The sequence below is a fragment of the Anomaloglossus baeobatrachus genome, chromosome 11, assembly GCF_048569485.1.
Source record: "Anomaloglossus baeobatrachus isolate aAnoBae1 chromosome 11, aAnoBae1.hap1, whole genome shotgun sequence".
Taxonomy (NCBI): Eukaryota; Metazoa; Chordata; class Amphibia; order Anura; family Aromobatidae; genus Anomaloglossus; species Anomaloglossus baeobatrachus.
This window is the reverse complement of record NC_134363.1, coordinates 62,369,540-62,386,773: the sequence shown is the minus strand read 5'-3', so window position 1 is coordinate 62,386,773 and position 17,234 is coordinate 62,369,540. Positions and strand designations below refer to the sequence as shown.

Genomic DNA, 17,234 nt, shown 5'->3' with positions numbered 1-17,234 from the left:
ACATTTTTCAGAGCAGCACCAACAGATTATAGTTGGTTACAAAATCCTTCACAAACAGTATCCTAGCATCCATTCAATGTATTAAAAAAATTAGAAGGCAGCACTCCATGTGTCATGGGCCATTAAAAAAAGACAAACTTGAAGAAAAAAGGAGTGCTGCCTTCTGATTTCTTGACTAAATATATATATATATATATATATATATATATATACACAATGGGGGATTACTTGCTGGATACGTGTAAATCCAACAGGTGGGATTTCCATGCACCACCAGAACATGGAACTTGTGTCCCTCGTATTAAAGGAGCATCAGTCAAGAATACTGCCACTCAAAATTGATGCTGATGGAAATGGTGATGGAATCACCTGAAGTACAATGCTAGGTTTATGTGATGTCTAAAGTAGGTACAATAACTTTATGACTTCTCTACACCTCCATAAGAACCCAGTAATTTACTGTAAAAAGTAGTATAAAAGGACACATACAAAAACTCGGTTTCAAAAATAGATTGCCCATCTTTAGTTAAATAAATAGTATCTGTACATAATGAAACAATAAATAAAATAATTATTATTGTAGAATAACAATAAATAAATATAAATAAATAAAAAAGAACATAAACTAATAGTTACAAAATAGCAAATACATTACACATGACATTACAGTAGTGACAGACTGTACATACTTATTGTTAAAAAAATCTCATTGCCGTAGGACTCGCCTAGGGTATGTTCACATACATCAGATTTTTCACAAAAAATTCTGACTGAAAAATCCATTGGGGCTTATACAATGTGCTAATGGATTTCTGTTTGCCCCATTAAGATAAAGAAGACATTTGTTATTTTTCAGATGGCTTCTGCAATAGCATGGTTGCAGAAAGTACGAAGTCAAGTTCAGGCTCAAACAATGCAGCTTGTTGCAGTATTTCATGCCTTTATGTAGCACAAGCAAATTAGACACCCCCACTTATTTGAACCCAAAACCAGTTTGCATTAAAACTCCATTAAAGTGGAATTGTATAAACCAGGTTCAGTCAATGTGAAGGTTTGGGGCATTTTATATGAAAAACAACAGATCATGATTAAAGGGCATTTGTCAGCAGGTTTTTGCTATGTGAGATGAAGCCAGCATCCTGTAAGGGTTAACACAGAAAGGTCAGGCATGCCTGTTTTATCATGGTCTGATTCTATGTTAATTTGCTATGTTTGTTTAAGCAGCAGGACCCTTATCATTACAGGACTAGAAACTCAGGTGCCAAGAAGTCTGACACACCCCCTGCTGTGATTGACAGCTCACTGACAATGTACCAAATCTGTAGAAAACCCATTGTGGGCGGGGGCAGCTCCCTTGGCTCAGCAACATGACTAAACCTAAAAATTGTGATTGTGTCAGAACGCCTGCACCCAGTAATCTAAGTGATACATTGTTGGATTCAGAATCTCTTTGCCTACATTATGCTGCTCTCAGAAGAGGTAGCAAAAACCTGCTTACAGATTCCATTTAGAGGACTAAAACACACCATGAATATAGAGATTTCTGTTAAAAGTGAAAAATCTTGTAAGATTTTGAGATCTTATAGTTACATAAATAAAATAAAACAAAACTAAAATTCCACATGTCAATTGGTCTTCTTCCACCATCTTTGCCATTCTGTAGCAAATTGAAATGAGTCTCTCTCCAAATAGCAAAACGGTTCTTGGAGATGTCGGGTTTGAAAAGTCTTGAGCAAACCGAATGCATAAAGTCCTTGAGCATCATGGCCATCTTACAAAGGAAAGGATTTCCAAACCGCCCCCCAAAATATAGTTCTTTTACCCTCTTCAAATAGATGTACATACTAGACCACAAAAGTACAGCCAGTATTGCTAAATGTACATAATTATCTGAATTTACTTTGCGATGCAGTAATCTTATGGGATTTTTGGAGTTTTGACTTGGTTTTATGCCTCATCGTCCTTGTTATTGGACAAGTCACTGAATATAAAAGACGCTGTATGCTGTATATGTGTATCTTTCCTTTGCTTCATTGGCTTTAAAGATTCTTATTTTTGCTCTTTAGTAGCCTAGGGTCAATGGAGGAACCCTTTTTTTATGATGCCAACAATAGAGTCTTTACTGACTATGAATCCAGGCTCGGACTGAAGATGTTGGACTTGTCTATCATATAAAAAGGATCTTCTGAGTCTAAATGGCTTCCAGGCTGGTCATCGTAAGCATGATCTACTGCATGCAATGCTTCCAAGGGAATAGTGCTCTCCAGTGGCATGAATCGGACCATCTGTTTGCCAGACTGGTTCCCCCCTCTGGTTGGAGTTAGGGTGAGGGCAGCAGGATGTTTTTCTGAATAATACAGGTTGTATCCGTCTGGTAGTGGCACTTCACGGAAGTTACAATCATCTTCTTTATAAACCATCTGTTAATAAAGCCATGAAACAAAAAATTACTATTGAATGCAATTTCTTGTCATTTATCAATAGCCACAGAATAGTGATACACATTAAATACTGTTTGAGACAACTTAAGTGAATAACTTAAGTGAAAAACGATTTTCTGGATGGGTAGCCCTCTCAGAGAAGATGACCATTAGGCATGGTATTCTTGTCACTTGTATTCTGGTCTAGATACAGTAAGAGTGGACTTCTCAAAAGTGGCAATCTTTTGGAAAAATGTTGCCCTATTAATAATTTGATTTGCAACTACAGAATACACAGCAAATTATTTAGCTATTTTACTGGTCCATTGGTTCACATTGAATAGGGGGCATCTACAAGATAGACTCAAAGAGTAAAGGCCCCGTCACACACAGAGATAAATCTTTGGCAGATCTGTGGTTGCAGTGAAATCATGGACATATTGTTCCATTTGTACACAGCAACAAACCTGGCACTGATTGTCCACAATTTCACTGCAACCACAGATCTGCCAAAGATTTATCTCTGTGTGTGACAGGGCCTTAAACGTAGCTGGATTGCTGTGGCCACATGTCCATCTTCCCGGAAGAGGAAGAGCAAAGGCAGCCGGGGGACTTGGGAGGTGCAGTAATATGAGTGACTGATGAGTACATATTTAAAGAGGTTGTCCATGTCACGGGTGGCTAGGATAGCAAGTGAGACCTGAGCTGGCCCTCAGACTAGGATCTCTGCACTGACCCTTCTCCCAGAGGTATGCATGATAGTAGCCAGGTTTGGGTCCCCAGCATGTCCCTGTCTGCTCATAAGGCCCTGATCTAACTTCTCCATACCCTTAACCCCGGGTGCTGGACACACCAAAATATATCCCTTCTCCCAAAAGACACGAACAGGGATCTGAACGGAAACTCGCTCACACTGCAAATAACCACAAAGGGCTGACAAAAAAGGCACAGGGGGAAATAAAATATAAAGGAGGACAAAAAGTACAACAAGGGACACTTCCACAACACACAACCAACAGATCACTGGTCACCAGAGTGGATCGCCAAGGATATTCGCAAGAGCCTAAGCAGATGAAATCTTCAGCGACCTCCTAACAAACTCCCCAGCCTTAAATAGGGAAAGACCAGCTGGCTAGTAATCAGCAACCTGACCCTCAGAGAAGGCTTAACTCCTACGCGGCTTGGAGCTGTAGACGTATCTCAGCCGACGCACAGCAGAACTGAGCACAGGAAAACCAGGTTATCTGTCGGGTTCTGCAATGTGAACAGGGTCCAATGCTGTTGCTGTCTTCTGCGAGTGCGGATCCACACAGCACATGACAATCCACTACTTTTAAATTGATGGCCTATCCATAGGATAGGCTGTCAACCTCTGATCGGTTGGGGTCCAACACCCTGTACCCCGCCATCAGCTGTTCTTGGTGCCAGCGACAGCCAGAAATGGTCAGTTCCGGAGATGTCCCGTCTTTTGATAGCCGCCACAACCGAATCCTGCACATCTGCCCCCTATTGATTTGAATAGGAGGCGGATGTGCAGTACCCGGCCGCGGCCACTATCAGTTGATTGGGCAGCTCCACAACTGAGCATTTCCGGCCACAGGCCGCTGTCATTGGCTCCAAGAACAGCTGATCGGTGGGGGTGACGGGTGTCACATCCCGGCCGATCAGACATTGAAGACCTAGCTTAAGGATAGGCCATCAATGTATAAGAAGTGGACAACCCCTTTAATATGACTAATTATATATCTTTCTAATGAGATCCAATTGCAAAATAAAAAATAAACTTTTCTCAAACATTTTAAGGGCTGTGAGTTTCAAAGATCAATGCACATAACCTTTCTATCTTATCTAAACTTATGAAAAGGGTCAATAACCATATAGTTTTAAAGACTTGTTTTCCTTTTTTGTGAAAATATTATAGTTAGTAGTAACTACTACTCCTAAAATCAAAGGTCATCAATATATTTTCTTTGGTTCTTTTTCACAGTGTTGCTTCAGATTGTGACCCCAGAACCATTAGAGGTCCTGCTACTCTGAGATTTTTTTGCATTAGGTAAATGTTATTGCCCTCAAATCACCATTAAGATGGCAGAAGTCACAGGCGAAGTTATATAAGGGAAGTTTTCTGAAGAAAGACAAGCCCTTTAACATTATGATGGTAATATATATATTTCGCCTCACACTTACCGATCCATACAAATGGTGTCTGGAGTCCATACAAAGATAGCGTGTGGTTTTCAGGGCTCGAATCACCAAAATACTTGGCTTTACAGCTTTGATTTCTAGCAAACCTAAAGAACAAAATGTAATATTAGTACTGAAAATTCAATGAATTAATATGATGCCGTCTGATGTCTGATATCCGATGTCGGAAAACAAAATGCAGTGTATATAAATAAGATTTATACATGCTCACCGCAGCAGTTATGACTATAGTGTACATGACCTCTGCTGCCAATCACTGGACTCAGTGATTTCATGAGGACTACCTAGTCTTCACCACTGAGGCCAATAATTGGCTGCAGAGGTGATATTTGTTGTAGCCAGGACATCCCCGCTACAGCTTGTCAACAAGGTCAAGGGTTGTGGTAGAGTGGCAACGGTGGCTGAATAAGGCTGCGTGCCCACAATTAGGGTTCACAGCGTTTTGGACCCTGCATGCTTTTGCTGCGCCCAAAATGCTGTGTTGTACCGTACGAGCACAGAGGATGAGATTTATAGAAATCTCAGGACCACTGTGCTTGTTTATCCTGCAGCGAAAACTGACCTGCGGTGCGACTTCCCAAGCCGCAGCACAGCAATTCTTGGCAGCGGAGACGTAGGGAGAAAACAGCGAGAGACCACAACTTCCCGAGCCCGGATTGTGGGCATGAGCAGCTGTGGTCTCCTGTGGAGTAGATTCCCGGCCCCACAAGTCTGGACCCACCGCGTCCAGGACGCAGTGGGTCCTGATCGTGTGCGCATACTCTAAAGCACTGATTGTTATTTTTAAACAGCAGAAACCCATATGGTGAAAATCTTAGAAGGGATAGTCACAGAAGCATTAGAATTCAGCAATTGAAATGTCCTATCCTGTCTTCTACGAACATCACAGCTACTGACCATGGTCCTGAGATTCTGACCTATGCCCCTTCAACCACAGTGCATGCAAGTGACAGACATTTTGCGTTATCAGTCAATCTTCTCTCCTCCATAGCCATGGTCCATAGGAACCTCTGCATACAGCTTCTATGTGTTTACGTAAGTGTCATCTATGTAATCTTGGAGTAGACTAGCACTTATTCTGGTGAATCCAGCCAACGTGACCCCCCACCACGGCCAATGAATGGGAAAATGAGTAGTCAGCAACAGCTTCTATTTGCAAAATAATTGTTTTTCTGGGAACCCATAATAAAGGACGTTTAATGAGATCTCTCCCTTTAAAGCTGGTTTTCAGATGGCAATAACATGCCTTCAACTGAAGATCCAGACTTCTATATACCCTGGAACCATTATGTCAAGCAATCACTGAAGATCGTAATCATAAAAAGGCTATTCTTCATAAACGTTCCCACCTATCTCATTTCTATCTCATTTCTATCTCATTTATGGATGGTCAGGAGTGCATTATGTCATATGTCTGATGTAATGCTGGTGATGTAGCACTTAGTGCCATAAATACAATTATTGCTATAGTACATAATAAGAGCCGCCAGCCGTGAACAATGACCTTTGGATTTTTCTTTACTTCCTTTACAGAAATTTGGCTGCTAATACAATCAAATAACTCTATACTATATGAATTAATGACAACTACACACTTTATATACAGGACCTTGGTCAATAATATTTTATAAAGAAATAAAATAAATAATAAAAATAAAATAAAATAAATAATCAATAATTTTCCATAAATACATAATAAATAATAAAAATATAACAAAAATCAAATAAAAAAACAATAATATTTTAAAAATAAATACTTAATAACAATAAATAATAAAAATAATACAATAATAATAAAAATAAATAATCAATAATATTCCAAAAAAAAGTAATAAAAAATAATAATACAAATAAATAATAAATAATATTTTAAAATTAAATTCATAATAAAAATAAATAATAAAAATACTAAAATTAGAATTAAAACAAGAATTCTATAATATTTTATAAATAAATAAATAATAAAAATGGGATATTGAAATAGCAATGCACATGGAGGGATATTTAATTGCCCTTTTGTTATGAAGTAGATACATGAGATCCTTTTACTGTTTGGATGTTTCATGTTTTGTTTATTTTTGGTTGTTTTGTTAATGCACTACAGATGTTTTTGGCATTGATAAAGTTTAGAGTCAATTCAAGTTTAGAGTTAATTCATGGAGGGAGGTCGAAGCATGATTGCAGAGTCATCATGAGTACAAGAAATGCTGTGTAACACCTTCTAAATATATTTTCACGTTTTGATCAGAGTTAACCCAATACTCCCATATCACATTCAATTTGGACCAAAACGTTGACACTTGGGGAGCTTCATGCAGGTGAACTAGTGGTCACCAGTAATTTCTCCTTGTGGAGTAGTCAAAGAATCTTCATTAGGACCAGAAGTTCTCCGGCTTTTCTAAATAGCCCACCATACCTCAGCTCTCTTGACCATATTTTGCCCAGATTTTGGGCATAATTAGTCACACTTGATTTTTCATGTTTTCCAAATAGCCCGCCATACCTCATCTCTCTTGACTATATTTTGCCAAAATTTTCGGCATAATTAGTCACACCTTATTTTTTATGTTTTTCAAATAGCCCACCATACCTCAGCTCTCTTGACTATATTTTGCCCAGATGTTGGGCATAATTAGTCCCACCTCATTTTTTATGGTTTCCAAATAGCCCACCATACCTCAGCTCTCTTGACCATATTTTGCCCAGATTTTGGGCATAATTAGTCACACTTGATTTTTCATGTTTTCCAAATAGCCCGCCATACCTCATCTCTCTTGACTATATTTTGCCAAAATTTTCGGCATAATTAGTCACACCTTATTTTTTATGTTTTTCAAATAGCCCACCATACCTCAGCTCTCTTGACTATATTTTGCCCAGATGTTGGGCATAATTAGTCACACCTCATTTTTTATGGTTTCCAAATAGCCCACTGTCACAAACCACCGGGGGGGTCACTCAGAAATCCCCCGCGCTGGCTACCAGTACGTCACAATCGGGGGGTAACAAGTGGGGGTCACCCCTCCTTTATACCTCCCGACCGACAGACAGAGCACGTGACGCGCTCTCTAGCGCCCCTCTTATAGTCAGGCCAATTATGGAATTGCCCGACAATAAGCAAGGAGGCCGCTATACTACTTATGCCGATTATTGAAGGGTCCCCGGTGAGAGTAAGGTGTATATTCCCCCGACCTCCGCGGGCGGAATATATAAAATTTCCCCGAATCTCACTGGCCTCCCCACAATAATCCTTGGCACAATTCGCTGCCACCAACCGCTTCACGGTAACTATTAGCCGAACACACAGACGTGGGATTCAAGATCGAGATAACAGAACAGCCCAAGATTAATTATATAATTTAATCGCCTAAAGCACACTAGAAACTACAATATATACAATAGGGAATCTACAGAATATACAGTTATGTCAGAGTACAGTTACAGATAAAGCATGGGTTACAAACAGGTATACAATTACATCAGTTACCTTGTGTGTCTGGCCACAGGGGGGCGCTGTAGACCAGGTTTCTAGGAACTCTCTCGCAGGTCTTTCCCAACCAGGCCCCCGAGCAGAAGAACGCTGGAAAATGGCCGAAGTAGGGTTATCAACCTGGGCAATCCAGGTCCCCTCCTACCTTAGTGACCTCACAGGGAAGCACTGCTCCACCCCTGGCTGGAGTTATGGACAAAATCCACAACATGGAATATGGCCATAACTTGGCCTGGGAGCGTCGTAGGCGGACGCCAATGCTCTCATTGTGACAGTTATGAATTTAGCTACAGAACGAGGGGACTCATGACCTGTCTGCCAGTTCCCCATTGGCTGATATCACGCCTGGGGCATTTCCCAATGTCCCGCTCCCATAAAAAGGGGGTGCCGGCATCGTCCACATGCGGAGACACCATTTTTATGGTTGCCATATTTATCGGAAATATGGCTTGCGAGATATGAACCATTTTTTACTGGAGTCGTTCTGTCTGGCTATTTCCATAGCCTTGCTAACTAGCTAGCAGCCCCCACTACAGGGTGACGGCAGGGAGTCATCCTGTGTCCATTGTCCCTAAGCCACCTAATTTCCATATCACAGGACATGGCCATGGGATTTGTTGCTAAACCAGTTGTGTGAAGGAAAGGGGGGGGGGGGTGACACCAGGAGAGGGCTTCCTGACATACTTGAATATCATGTTTTATCGTCATATCTCCGGATTTACCTCACACCTCCCCCCTTTTGAGGGCGCTAGGGGGCAGCACACTCCGGTGTTCCCCCGTGCGCCCGTCCGCGACCTCTCCTTGTCGGGACAGCCCGTCTGCGTTACCGTGGTCACGGCCCCTTTTGTGGCGAATGGTGAAGTTGTATTGCTGGAGCGCAAGGCTCCATCGCAACAATCGCCCATTCGTCCCAGAGACGGTGTGCAACCAGCTGAGGGGATTGTGGTCCGTCTCCACGATGAAGTGGCGCCCGTATAGATAGGGTTGCAGACGCTGCAGGGCCCACACTATGGCCAGGCACTCCTTCTCCATCGTGGAATAGGCAACTTCCCTTGGTAACAGCTTCCTGCTCAGGTACAAGACTGGGTGCTCTTGGCTCGCAGAGTCCACCTGGCTGAGCACCGCACCGAGGCCGAAGTCACTGGCGTCGGTCTGTACTACAAACGGCCGCGTGAAGTCGGCTGCCTGTAGCACGGGCGGGCTGGACAGGGCGTCCTTTAGGGCCCGGAAGGCTGTCTCGCAGTCCATTGTCCAATCGACTGCAGAGGGCAGCTTCTTCTTGGTGAGGTCCGTCAAGGGCTTTGCCAGGCTACTATAGCATGGAACAAACCTCCTATAGTACCCAGCGGTCCCCAAGAAGGACATCACCTGCTTCTTGGTCCTGGGGGTGGGCCAGGATGCGATGGCTTCCACTTTCTCAGGCTCGGGCTTCAGTGTTCTCCCACCTACCCGGTGACCGAGGTACTGGACCTCGCTCATGGCCAGCTGACACTTTCCCGGCTTGATGGTCAAACCTGCCCGGTGGATCCGCCTGAGCACCTGTGCTAGATGCTCTAGGTGGTCCTCCCAGGTGGGACTGAAGACGGCAATGTCATCCAGGTACGCGGCCGCGTACCCTTCAAGTCCCTTGAGCAGGGTGTTGACCATCCGCTGGAAAGTGGCAGGGGCATTCCTCATCCCGAATGGCATCACCGTGGACTCGTACAGTCCAAATGGGGTAATAAAGGCAGAGCGTTCCCTGGCCTTGCGAGTCAGGGGGATCTGCCAATATCCCCGGCTCAGATCCATGATGGTCAGGTACTGAGCCCCGGCCAACTGATCGAGCAGGTCATCGATGCGTGGCATTGGGTACGCATCGGCGACCGTGACAGCATTGAGCCCCCTGTAGTCCACGCAGAACCGAGTGGTTCGGTCCTTCTTAGGGACGAGGACTACAGGCGAGGCCCAAGCGCTGTTGGATGCCTGGATCACCCCCAGCTTCAGCATCTCGTCAATCTCCTGGCGCATGTGTTGCTGCACCTCCAGGGAGACCCGATATGCTGAACGCCGGATCGGGGGATGATCCCCAGTGTCCACGTGATGGACAGCCAAGTCAGTCCTTCCGGGCTGGTTGGTAAACAACCCCCGGAAGGGGTGTAGGGTGGCCCACAGCTGGGACCGTTGGTCCTCCAAGAGCTGGTGGCCAACCTCCACATCCTCAATGGATCCGCCTGCCCTAACCTGGGCTAGCATATCCAAGAGGGTTTCCGCTTCTCCCTCCTCGGGCAGGTTGCACACGGGGAGCGCACATGCCTCCCGCTCATGATGTGCCTTCATCATGTTCACATGGAAGGGCTTCCGCCTTCCACGGGCAGGGTCCAGGGGGACCAGGTACGTCACAGGGTTGAGCTGCTGGTACACGAGGTATGGGCCTTCCCAGGCTGCCTGAAGCTTGTCCTGTGGTACGGGGACCAGTACCCACACCTCTTGACCCACTTGGTAGGTCCTCTCACAAGCGTTCTGGTCGTACCAACGCTTCTGATCGGCCTGGGCTTGAGCCATATTGTCGTGTACCAGTTGCGTCAAGGCCTGCATTTTGTCCCGGAAGCGCATGACATACTCGATAACCGACACTCCAGGGGTGGCCAAATCCCCTTCCCAAGCCTCTTTCACCAGAGCCAGGGGGCCCCGCACACGTCGCCCGTACAGGAGCTCAAACGGTGAGAATCCTGTTGAGGCCTGTGGAACCTCCCGGTAAGCAAATAACAGGTGTGGGAGATACCGCTCCCAGTCACGCCCATGGGAGTCGACCAACATCTTAAGCATCTGCTTTAAGGTGCCATTGAACCGCTCGCACAGGCCATTAGTCTGTGGATGGTACGGGCTGGCCACCAGATGTCGCACCTGGACTTGCTTACAGAGGGCCTCCATCAGCTGGGACATGAATTGGGTCCCCCGGTCAGTGAGCATTTCCTGGGGAAAACCCACTCGGGAGAAAATCTCCAGCAATGCGGTGGCCACCTTGTCAGCCCGAATGGACGACAAGGCCACTGCTTCTGGGTACCGGGTGGCATAGTCCACTACCGTCAGTATGAAGCGTTTCCCGGAGCTGCTGGGGATGGCCAGCGGGCCGACCAGATCCACAGCCACCCTCCTGAAAGGCTCATCGATGATTGGCAGAGATACTAGTGGGGCTTTGGGGTGTGGCCCCGCCTTCCCCACTCTCTGACAGGTTTCACACGAACGGCAGTAGGCAGCCACATCGGCCCCCATTTTTGGCCAGTAGAAATGCTGGTTTAACCTGGCCTTGGTCTTAGCGATCCCTAGGTGTCCGGCCATCGGAATCTCATGTGCGATCCGCAACAACTCCGTCCGGAACGGATAGGGTACCACCAACTGTCGGTCCCTGGGCCACGCCTCCGGTGAACCCTGCTGGACCGTGGCCCGGTACAGCCGTCCTTGGTCCCAGACCACTCGCTCCGGGTCCGAGTCCGAGGGAGGCTGTGCCGCCTGCTCCTTTAGAGCTTTCAGGCTGTCGTCAGCTTCTAACGCTGCCTGAAACTCCTGACTAGATGTGGCCAGAATCGACGAGACTGTCACATCTTCAGTCAGTACCCCGGGACCTGTGTCCTGGCCTCCACCTGACTCGGCTGCCACTTGGTCAGAAGGGGAAGAGCTATCGGACCTCCGGGAGGCCCCTTGGCTTCCAGCACTCCCACTGCGGGTGACAGCGGCCACAGCCGCTGCGACCGTGGGTCGTGCCTGCTCCTCCTCCGTTCCTGACCAAGTCGCCGGTTCAGGCAGACCTACCTGGCTTCCTGACACCCCGGTTGTGGGGGAACCATGCACCGAGATCTTACCTGGGAGCACTTCCGCTCCTGGACCGGCCCCAATCTCACCTGCCTGTTCCCCTCCTGCAGCAACAGAACCCCGCTGTGAAATCTCTGGGGACCCCACATTTGCTGTGGTAGCCCCCACCCCACACACTGGTCCTCCCCCTGCAGCACCCTGCTCTCTGCTTATCCCTGCAGAGGGCAGCAGATCCCAGCTCACAGGCTGGTTACTTGTAGAGGCATTGTCACACCTTTCTCTGACCCCCTCCCCTGTCACAGCTGCAGCTGCGTGTGTGTCTATGGTGTCTGTGCAAGCAGAAATATCAGAGTTCACTCCCTCCTCCCTTACATCATTCCTAGATAACACATTAACATTGTCCGGAGGCACGTCAGCACTGGCTGAAGGTTCAGCCTTTGGGGCGGGGCCAAACTGGGAGGTTATTTGCCCCAAATCTGTCCCAAGTAGCACGTTTGCGGGGATCCGATCAGTTACCCCCACCTCCCTCACCCCCCGCCCTGCGCCCCAGTCCACATAAACGTCAGCAACAGGCAGCGCCGGGTCAATGCCTCCAATCCCGGAGACAGCGAGGGTTTTTCCAGGGATCAAGTCTTGGGGGGACACCATCTCAGGCCGCACCAGAGTCACCTCCGAGGCGCTGTCTCGCAGTCCTATGGTCACAGACCGGCCGACGGTGACAGGTTGGAAGCTGTCCAGGGACCTACCACCACCCCCACCCACACAATACACCTTGGGCGGCCCTTGGGACGGGGACGGAGCCGGGGCCTTGGGACGCTGAGGGCACATGGCCTTGAAGTGTCCAGGTAGGTTGCACTGGTGGCACCGTCTTGGTTCTGCCACGGGCCTGGAGAGGGGAGTTGAGGGGGACACCCCCTGCAGTCTAGGGGCAGGTGGGGCAGTCGCAGAGTTCATCTTACCCCCTCTCCAGGTGCTGCTGGTGGCTGCTCTCCTGGCTTCAGGAGCCCGATTGTTGGTGTAGTCATCTGCCAGGGCAGCTGTAGCCGTGGATCCCTTTGGCTTCTGGTCTCGGATGAACTGGCGGAGATCCTCAGGGCAGTTCCACAAGAGTTGCTCCGTGATGAACAAGTCCAGGATCTCCGGTCCGGTGGAAAGCTGCAGGCCTTGGGTCCAGTGGTCGGCAGCTCGGGCAAGTGCCCGCCGGTGGTCAGCCCAGGAGTCCTTTGGTCCCTTCTGTAGGCTCCGGAACTTCTTGCGGTAGGACTCCGGGGTGAGGTTGTACTGTTGGATCAGGGCCCGCTTGATGGTGTCGTAGCCCTGATCTGCCTCAGCAGGCAAGTCCCCAAGGACATCCAGGGCCTTACCCCTTAAACGGGGGGTCAGGTATTTGGCCCACTGGTCCTTGTTCAGATGATGCTGCAAGCAAGTCCGTTCAAAAGCAGTCAAGAAAGAGTCCAAGTCTCCATCCTTCTCCAGCACTGGGAAGTCCTCAACACGGACCTTTGGAAGTTTGGTGTCTTGAAGGTCACGTGCGGCTGATGAGGGCCGGAGCTGAGCTAGCTGCAGCTGGTAGTCACGCTCTGCCTGGCGCTCTTCACGCGCTGCCTGCCGCTCTGCAGCCTCAGCCTCACGCGCTGCTTGCCGCTCTGCCTGCCGCTCCGCAGCCTCAGCCTCACACGCTGCCCTGCGCTCTGCCAGGAGTGCCTGGTAGCCCTCCCGGTCTCCAGCCTGGAGTAGGGCCATAGCCATTTGAAGAAGGCTATCCGAGCCTCCCAGGCTCGGTGGAATGGCACGTGGTGATCTGCGGCCCGCTGCGGAGCCTGGTGCTTCACTGTCCATTGCAGAGCGGAGGGCTGGCATCTGGCTCGTTGAGGAACCTTGGGCGAGCTCCTCCTCATCTTGTCCATAATTGCCAGCTTGTGCGCTGTCCTCTGCAGAACGGTTTTCAGGCGTCGAGCTCCTGGAGGACTCGTGGGCAACCTCCTCATCGTCTCTGGCCTGAGCATCGGCCATTCCTTTGGCTTTGCTCCTGGTGCTATCAGCCATTGTTGCAGACTTTGGTCACTGACACAGAACTGACACCTGATGCCTCCACACACCTTACAGTATCTGCACTCTGACACTCTAGTGTTGAGCTGGTCTGAAGACCCCAGCAGCCACAGCTGCTGCAGGCAGTCTTTAGTGTCTGGGAGTATGGGTCTCACACTCACACACACTATTATCTCGATCCCACCGCTGCCACCAATATGTCACAAACCACCGGGGGGGTCACTCAGAAATCCCCCGCGCTGGCTACCAGTACGTCACAATCGGGGGGTAACAAGTGGGGGTCACCCCTCCTTTATACCTCCCGACCGACAGACAGAGCACGTGACGCGCTCTCTAGCGCCCCTCTTATAGTCAGGCCACTTATGGAATTGCCCGACAATAAGCAAGGAGGCCGCTATACTACTTATGCCGATTATTGAAGGGTCCCCGGTGAGAGTAAGGTGTATATTCCCCCGACCTCCGCGGGCGGAATATATAAAATTTCCCCGAATCTCACTGGCCTCCCCACAATAATCCTTGGCACAGTTCGCTGCCACCAACCGCTTCACGGTAACTATTAGCCGAACACACAGACGTGGGATTCAAGATCGAGATAACAGAACAGCCCAAGATTAATTATATAATTTAATCGCCTAAAGCACACTAGAAACTACAATATATACAATAGGGAATCTACAGAATATACAGTTATGTCAGAGTACAGTTACAGATAAAGCATGGGTTACAAACAGGTATACAATTACATCAGTTACCTTGTGTGTCTGGCCACAGGGGGGCGCTGTAGACCAGGTTTCTAGGAACTCTCTCGCAGGTCTTTCCCAACCAGGCCCCCGAGCAGAAGAACGCTGGAAAATGGCCGAAGTAGGGTTATCAACCTGGGCAATCCAGGTCCCCTCCTACCTTAGTGACCTCACAGGGAAGCACTGCTCCACCCCTGGCTGGAGTTATGGACAAAATCCACAACATGGAATATGGCCATAACTTGGCCTGGGAGCGTCGTAGGCGGACGCCAATGCTCTCATTGTGACAGTTATGAATTTAGCTACAGAACGAGGGGACTCATGACCTGTCTGCCAGTTCCCCATTGGCTGATATCACGCCTGGGGCATTTCCCAATGTCCCGCTCCCATAAAAAGGGGGTGCCGGCATCGTCCACATGCGGAGACACCATTTTTATGGTTGCCATATTTATCGGAAATATGGCTTGCGAGATATGAACCATTTTTTACTGGAGTCGTTCTGTCTGGCTATTTCCATAGCCTTGCTAACTAGCTAGCAGCCCCCACTACAGGGTGACGGCAGGGAGTCATCCTGTGTCCATTGTCCCTAAGCCACCTAATTTCCATATCACAGGACATGGCCATGGGATTTGTTGCTAAACCAGTTGTGTGAAGGAAAGGGGGGGGGGGGGTGACACCAGGAGAGGGCTTCCTGACATACTTGAATATCATGTTTTATCGTCATATCTCCGGATTTACCTCACACCCACCATACCTCAGCTCTCTTGACCATATTGTGCCCACATTTTTGAGCATAATTAGTCACACCTGATTTTTTGTTTTCCAAATAGCCCACCATAGCTCATCTCCCTTGACTATATTCTGCTCAGATTTTGGGTAAAATTAGTCCCATCTCATTTTTTATGTTTTCCAAATAGCCCACCATACCTCATCTCTCTTGACTATATTTTGCCCAGATGTTGGGCATAATTAGTCCCACCTCATTTTTTATGGTTTCCAAATAGCCCACCATACCTCATCTCTCTTGACTATATTTTGCCCAGATTTTGGGCATAATTAGTCACACCTCATTTTTTATGTTTTCCAAATAGCCCAGCATACCTCAGCTGTCTTGACCATAATTTGCTAAATTTTGGGCATAATTACAGTCACACCAGCATGTTTATGTTTTCAGTAGACACAAGAATAACCATAAACACATAAATAATAAAATATAAATGTTATATACTCACTATATAAGTTCTTTTCCTTGGTGCCACTGACTTTTCCTTCCGGGGTGATCTGGAGATGTAGATGTGTGTGCTCATTATCTGTATAGAGATGCCTTAGTCGTACTTGGTCTGCAAAGCCAAGAATAGGACTGTTGTCTCTAATAGGACTAGCTAGTGAACTAAGAGCCAATGTAATTAGATAAAGCCCCTTCACTACAAACCCTCGCTTTAAGGCAATTTGTTGTCCTTTCATTATGTCCATAAGAATAATGATGCGAAATACAATATAAATGCAAAAAAATAAATCAAAATTTAAACTATAAATAGTATAAATAATAGAAAAATATAGAGTTTTAGTCCAATGAAAAAGAAATAGAGTAAAATAAATATTCTTAATAGTTTCTTACTGCACCCACTGAGGAATAGAATCTGTCTGTGCCCTGGGAATACCTAGTTCTTAGTTTGAACTCACGTTTCTAATGACAAAAACGAAGACGAGGAGACCTATTTATACTCTGGTCTTTAACCCTTATCCACCAGCAATTTGACTGTGACTTTTTTTTTCTTTTCTGTCCCCCCCCACCCCAGATCTGAGTCACTGAGCATGAGAAGTTCACTTAAAGCAGAATGTGCTATTTACTTTCTTGCTAGCCGGGGGAAGCACGTTACAGTAAACATTTTTTTCATGTTTCCGACCAGAGATCACCAGGGCTGGGGTTACAAAATGATGCAACATTGAATGGTGATATAAACTGTTTGGGGAGAAAGAAAGGCGGAGGGATGGGTACTTCACCCATTAACCCTTGCCCTGTTACTTAACCCTTCTCTGTGCACTGGAATTTTTAGGAATTTATAGAAAAGAAAATGTCACTTGCTTATTAAGTATCTTTTCTTCTACTCTTACATTATCACCAGTAAATGACATAAACAGCTTACAGTCTGTAACAGTAATTCTGCTAAATTTCTTAAAGAGATATGCCACCCAAAACATATACAGTATAACTTCTCCACTCCATAGGTTATAATTGTTAGATTGAAACGGGCCTGGGACGCCTATGATTGCTATGATTTCCTACCACAAGATAAAAGGCCACTTTACACGAAGCGACATCGCTAGCGATGTCGCTGCCGATCGCACCGGCCCCCGTCGGTTGTGCGTCACGGGCAAATTGCTGCCCGTGGCGCACAATCTCGTTAGTCCCCATCACACATACTTACCTGCCTAGCGACGTCGCTGTGGCCGGCGAACCGCCTCTTTTCTAAGGGGGCAGTCCGTGCGGCGTCAAATTCGACGTCACACGGCAGCCGTCCAATCGAAGCGGAGGGGCGG

General features: G+C 47.2%; 1 protein-coding gene across 1 annotated transcript; it reads right to left on the bottom strand.

Moving 5' to 3' along the window:
* Positions 1-497: 497 nt before the first annotated feature.
* FGF21 (fibroblast growth factor 21) lies at positions 498-16,335 on the bottom strand. The gene is made up of 3 exons (XM_075327941.1): positions 15,926-16,335; positions 4,608-4,711; positions 498-2,420 (listed from the first exon to the last, which is right to left on the bottom strand). Exons 1-3 carry the CDS (start codon positions 16,164-16,166, stop codon positions 2,127-2,129), a joined length of 639 nt encoding a protein of 212 aa, XP_075184056.1. The 5' UTR covers positions 16,167-16,335; the 3' UTR covers positions 498-2,126.
* Between the last annotated feature and the right edge of the window lie 899 nt (positions 16,336-17,234).

Coding starts and splice junctions, on each gene's coding strand:
- FGF21 (XM_075327941.1), bottom strand. CDS start 16,166: ATGGACATAATGAAAGGACAACAAATTGCCTTAAAGCGAGGGTTTGTA. Junction 4,712..15,925: donor CAAGGAAAAGAACTTATATA/GTGAGTATATAA, acceptor TTTGTTCTTTAG/GTTTGCTAGAAATCAAAGCT. Junction 2,421..4,607: donor GACACCATTTGTATGGATCG/GTAAGTGTGAGG, acceptor CTTTATTAACAG/ATGGTTTATAAAGAAGATGA.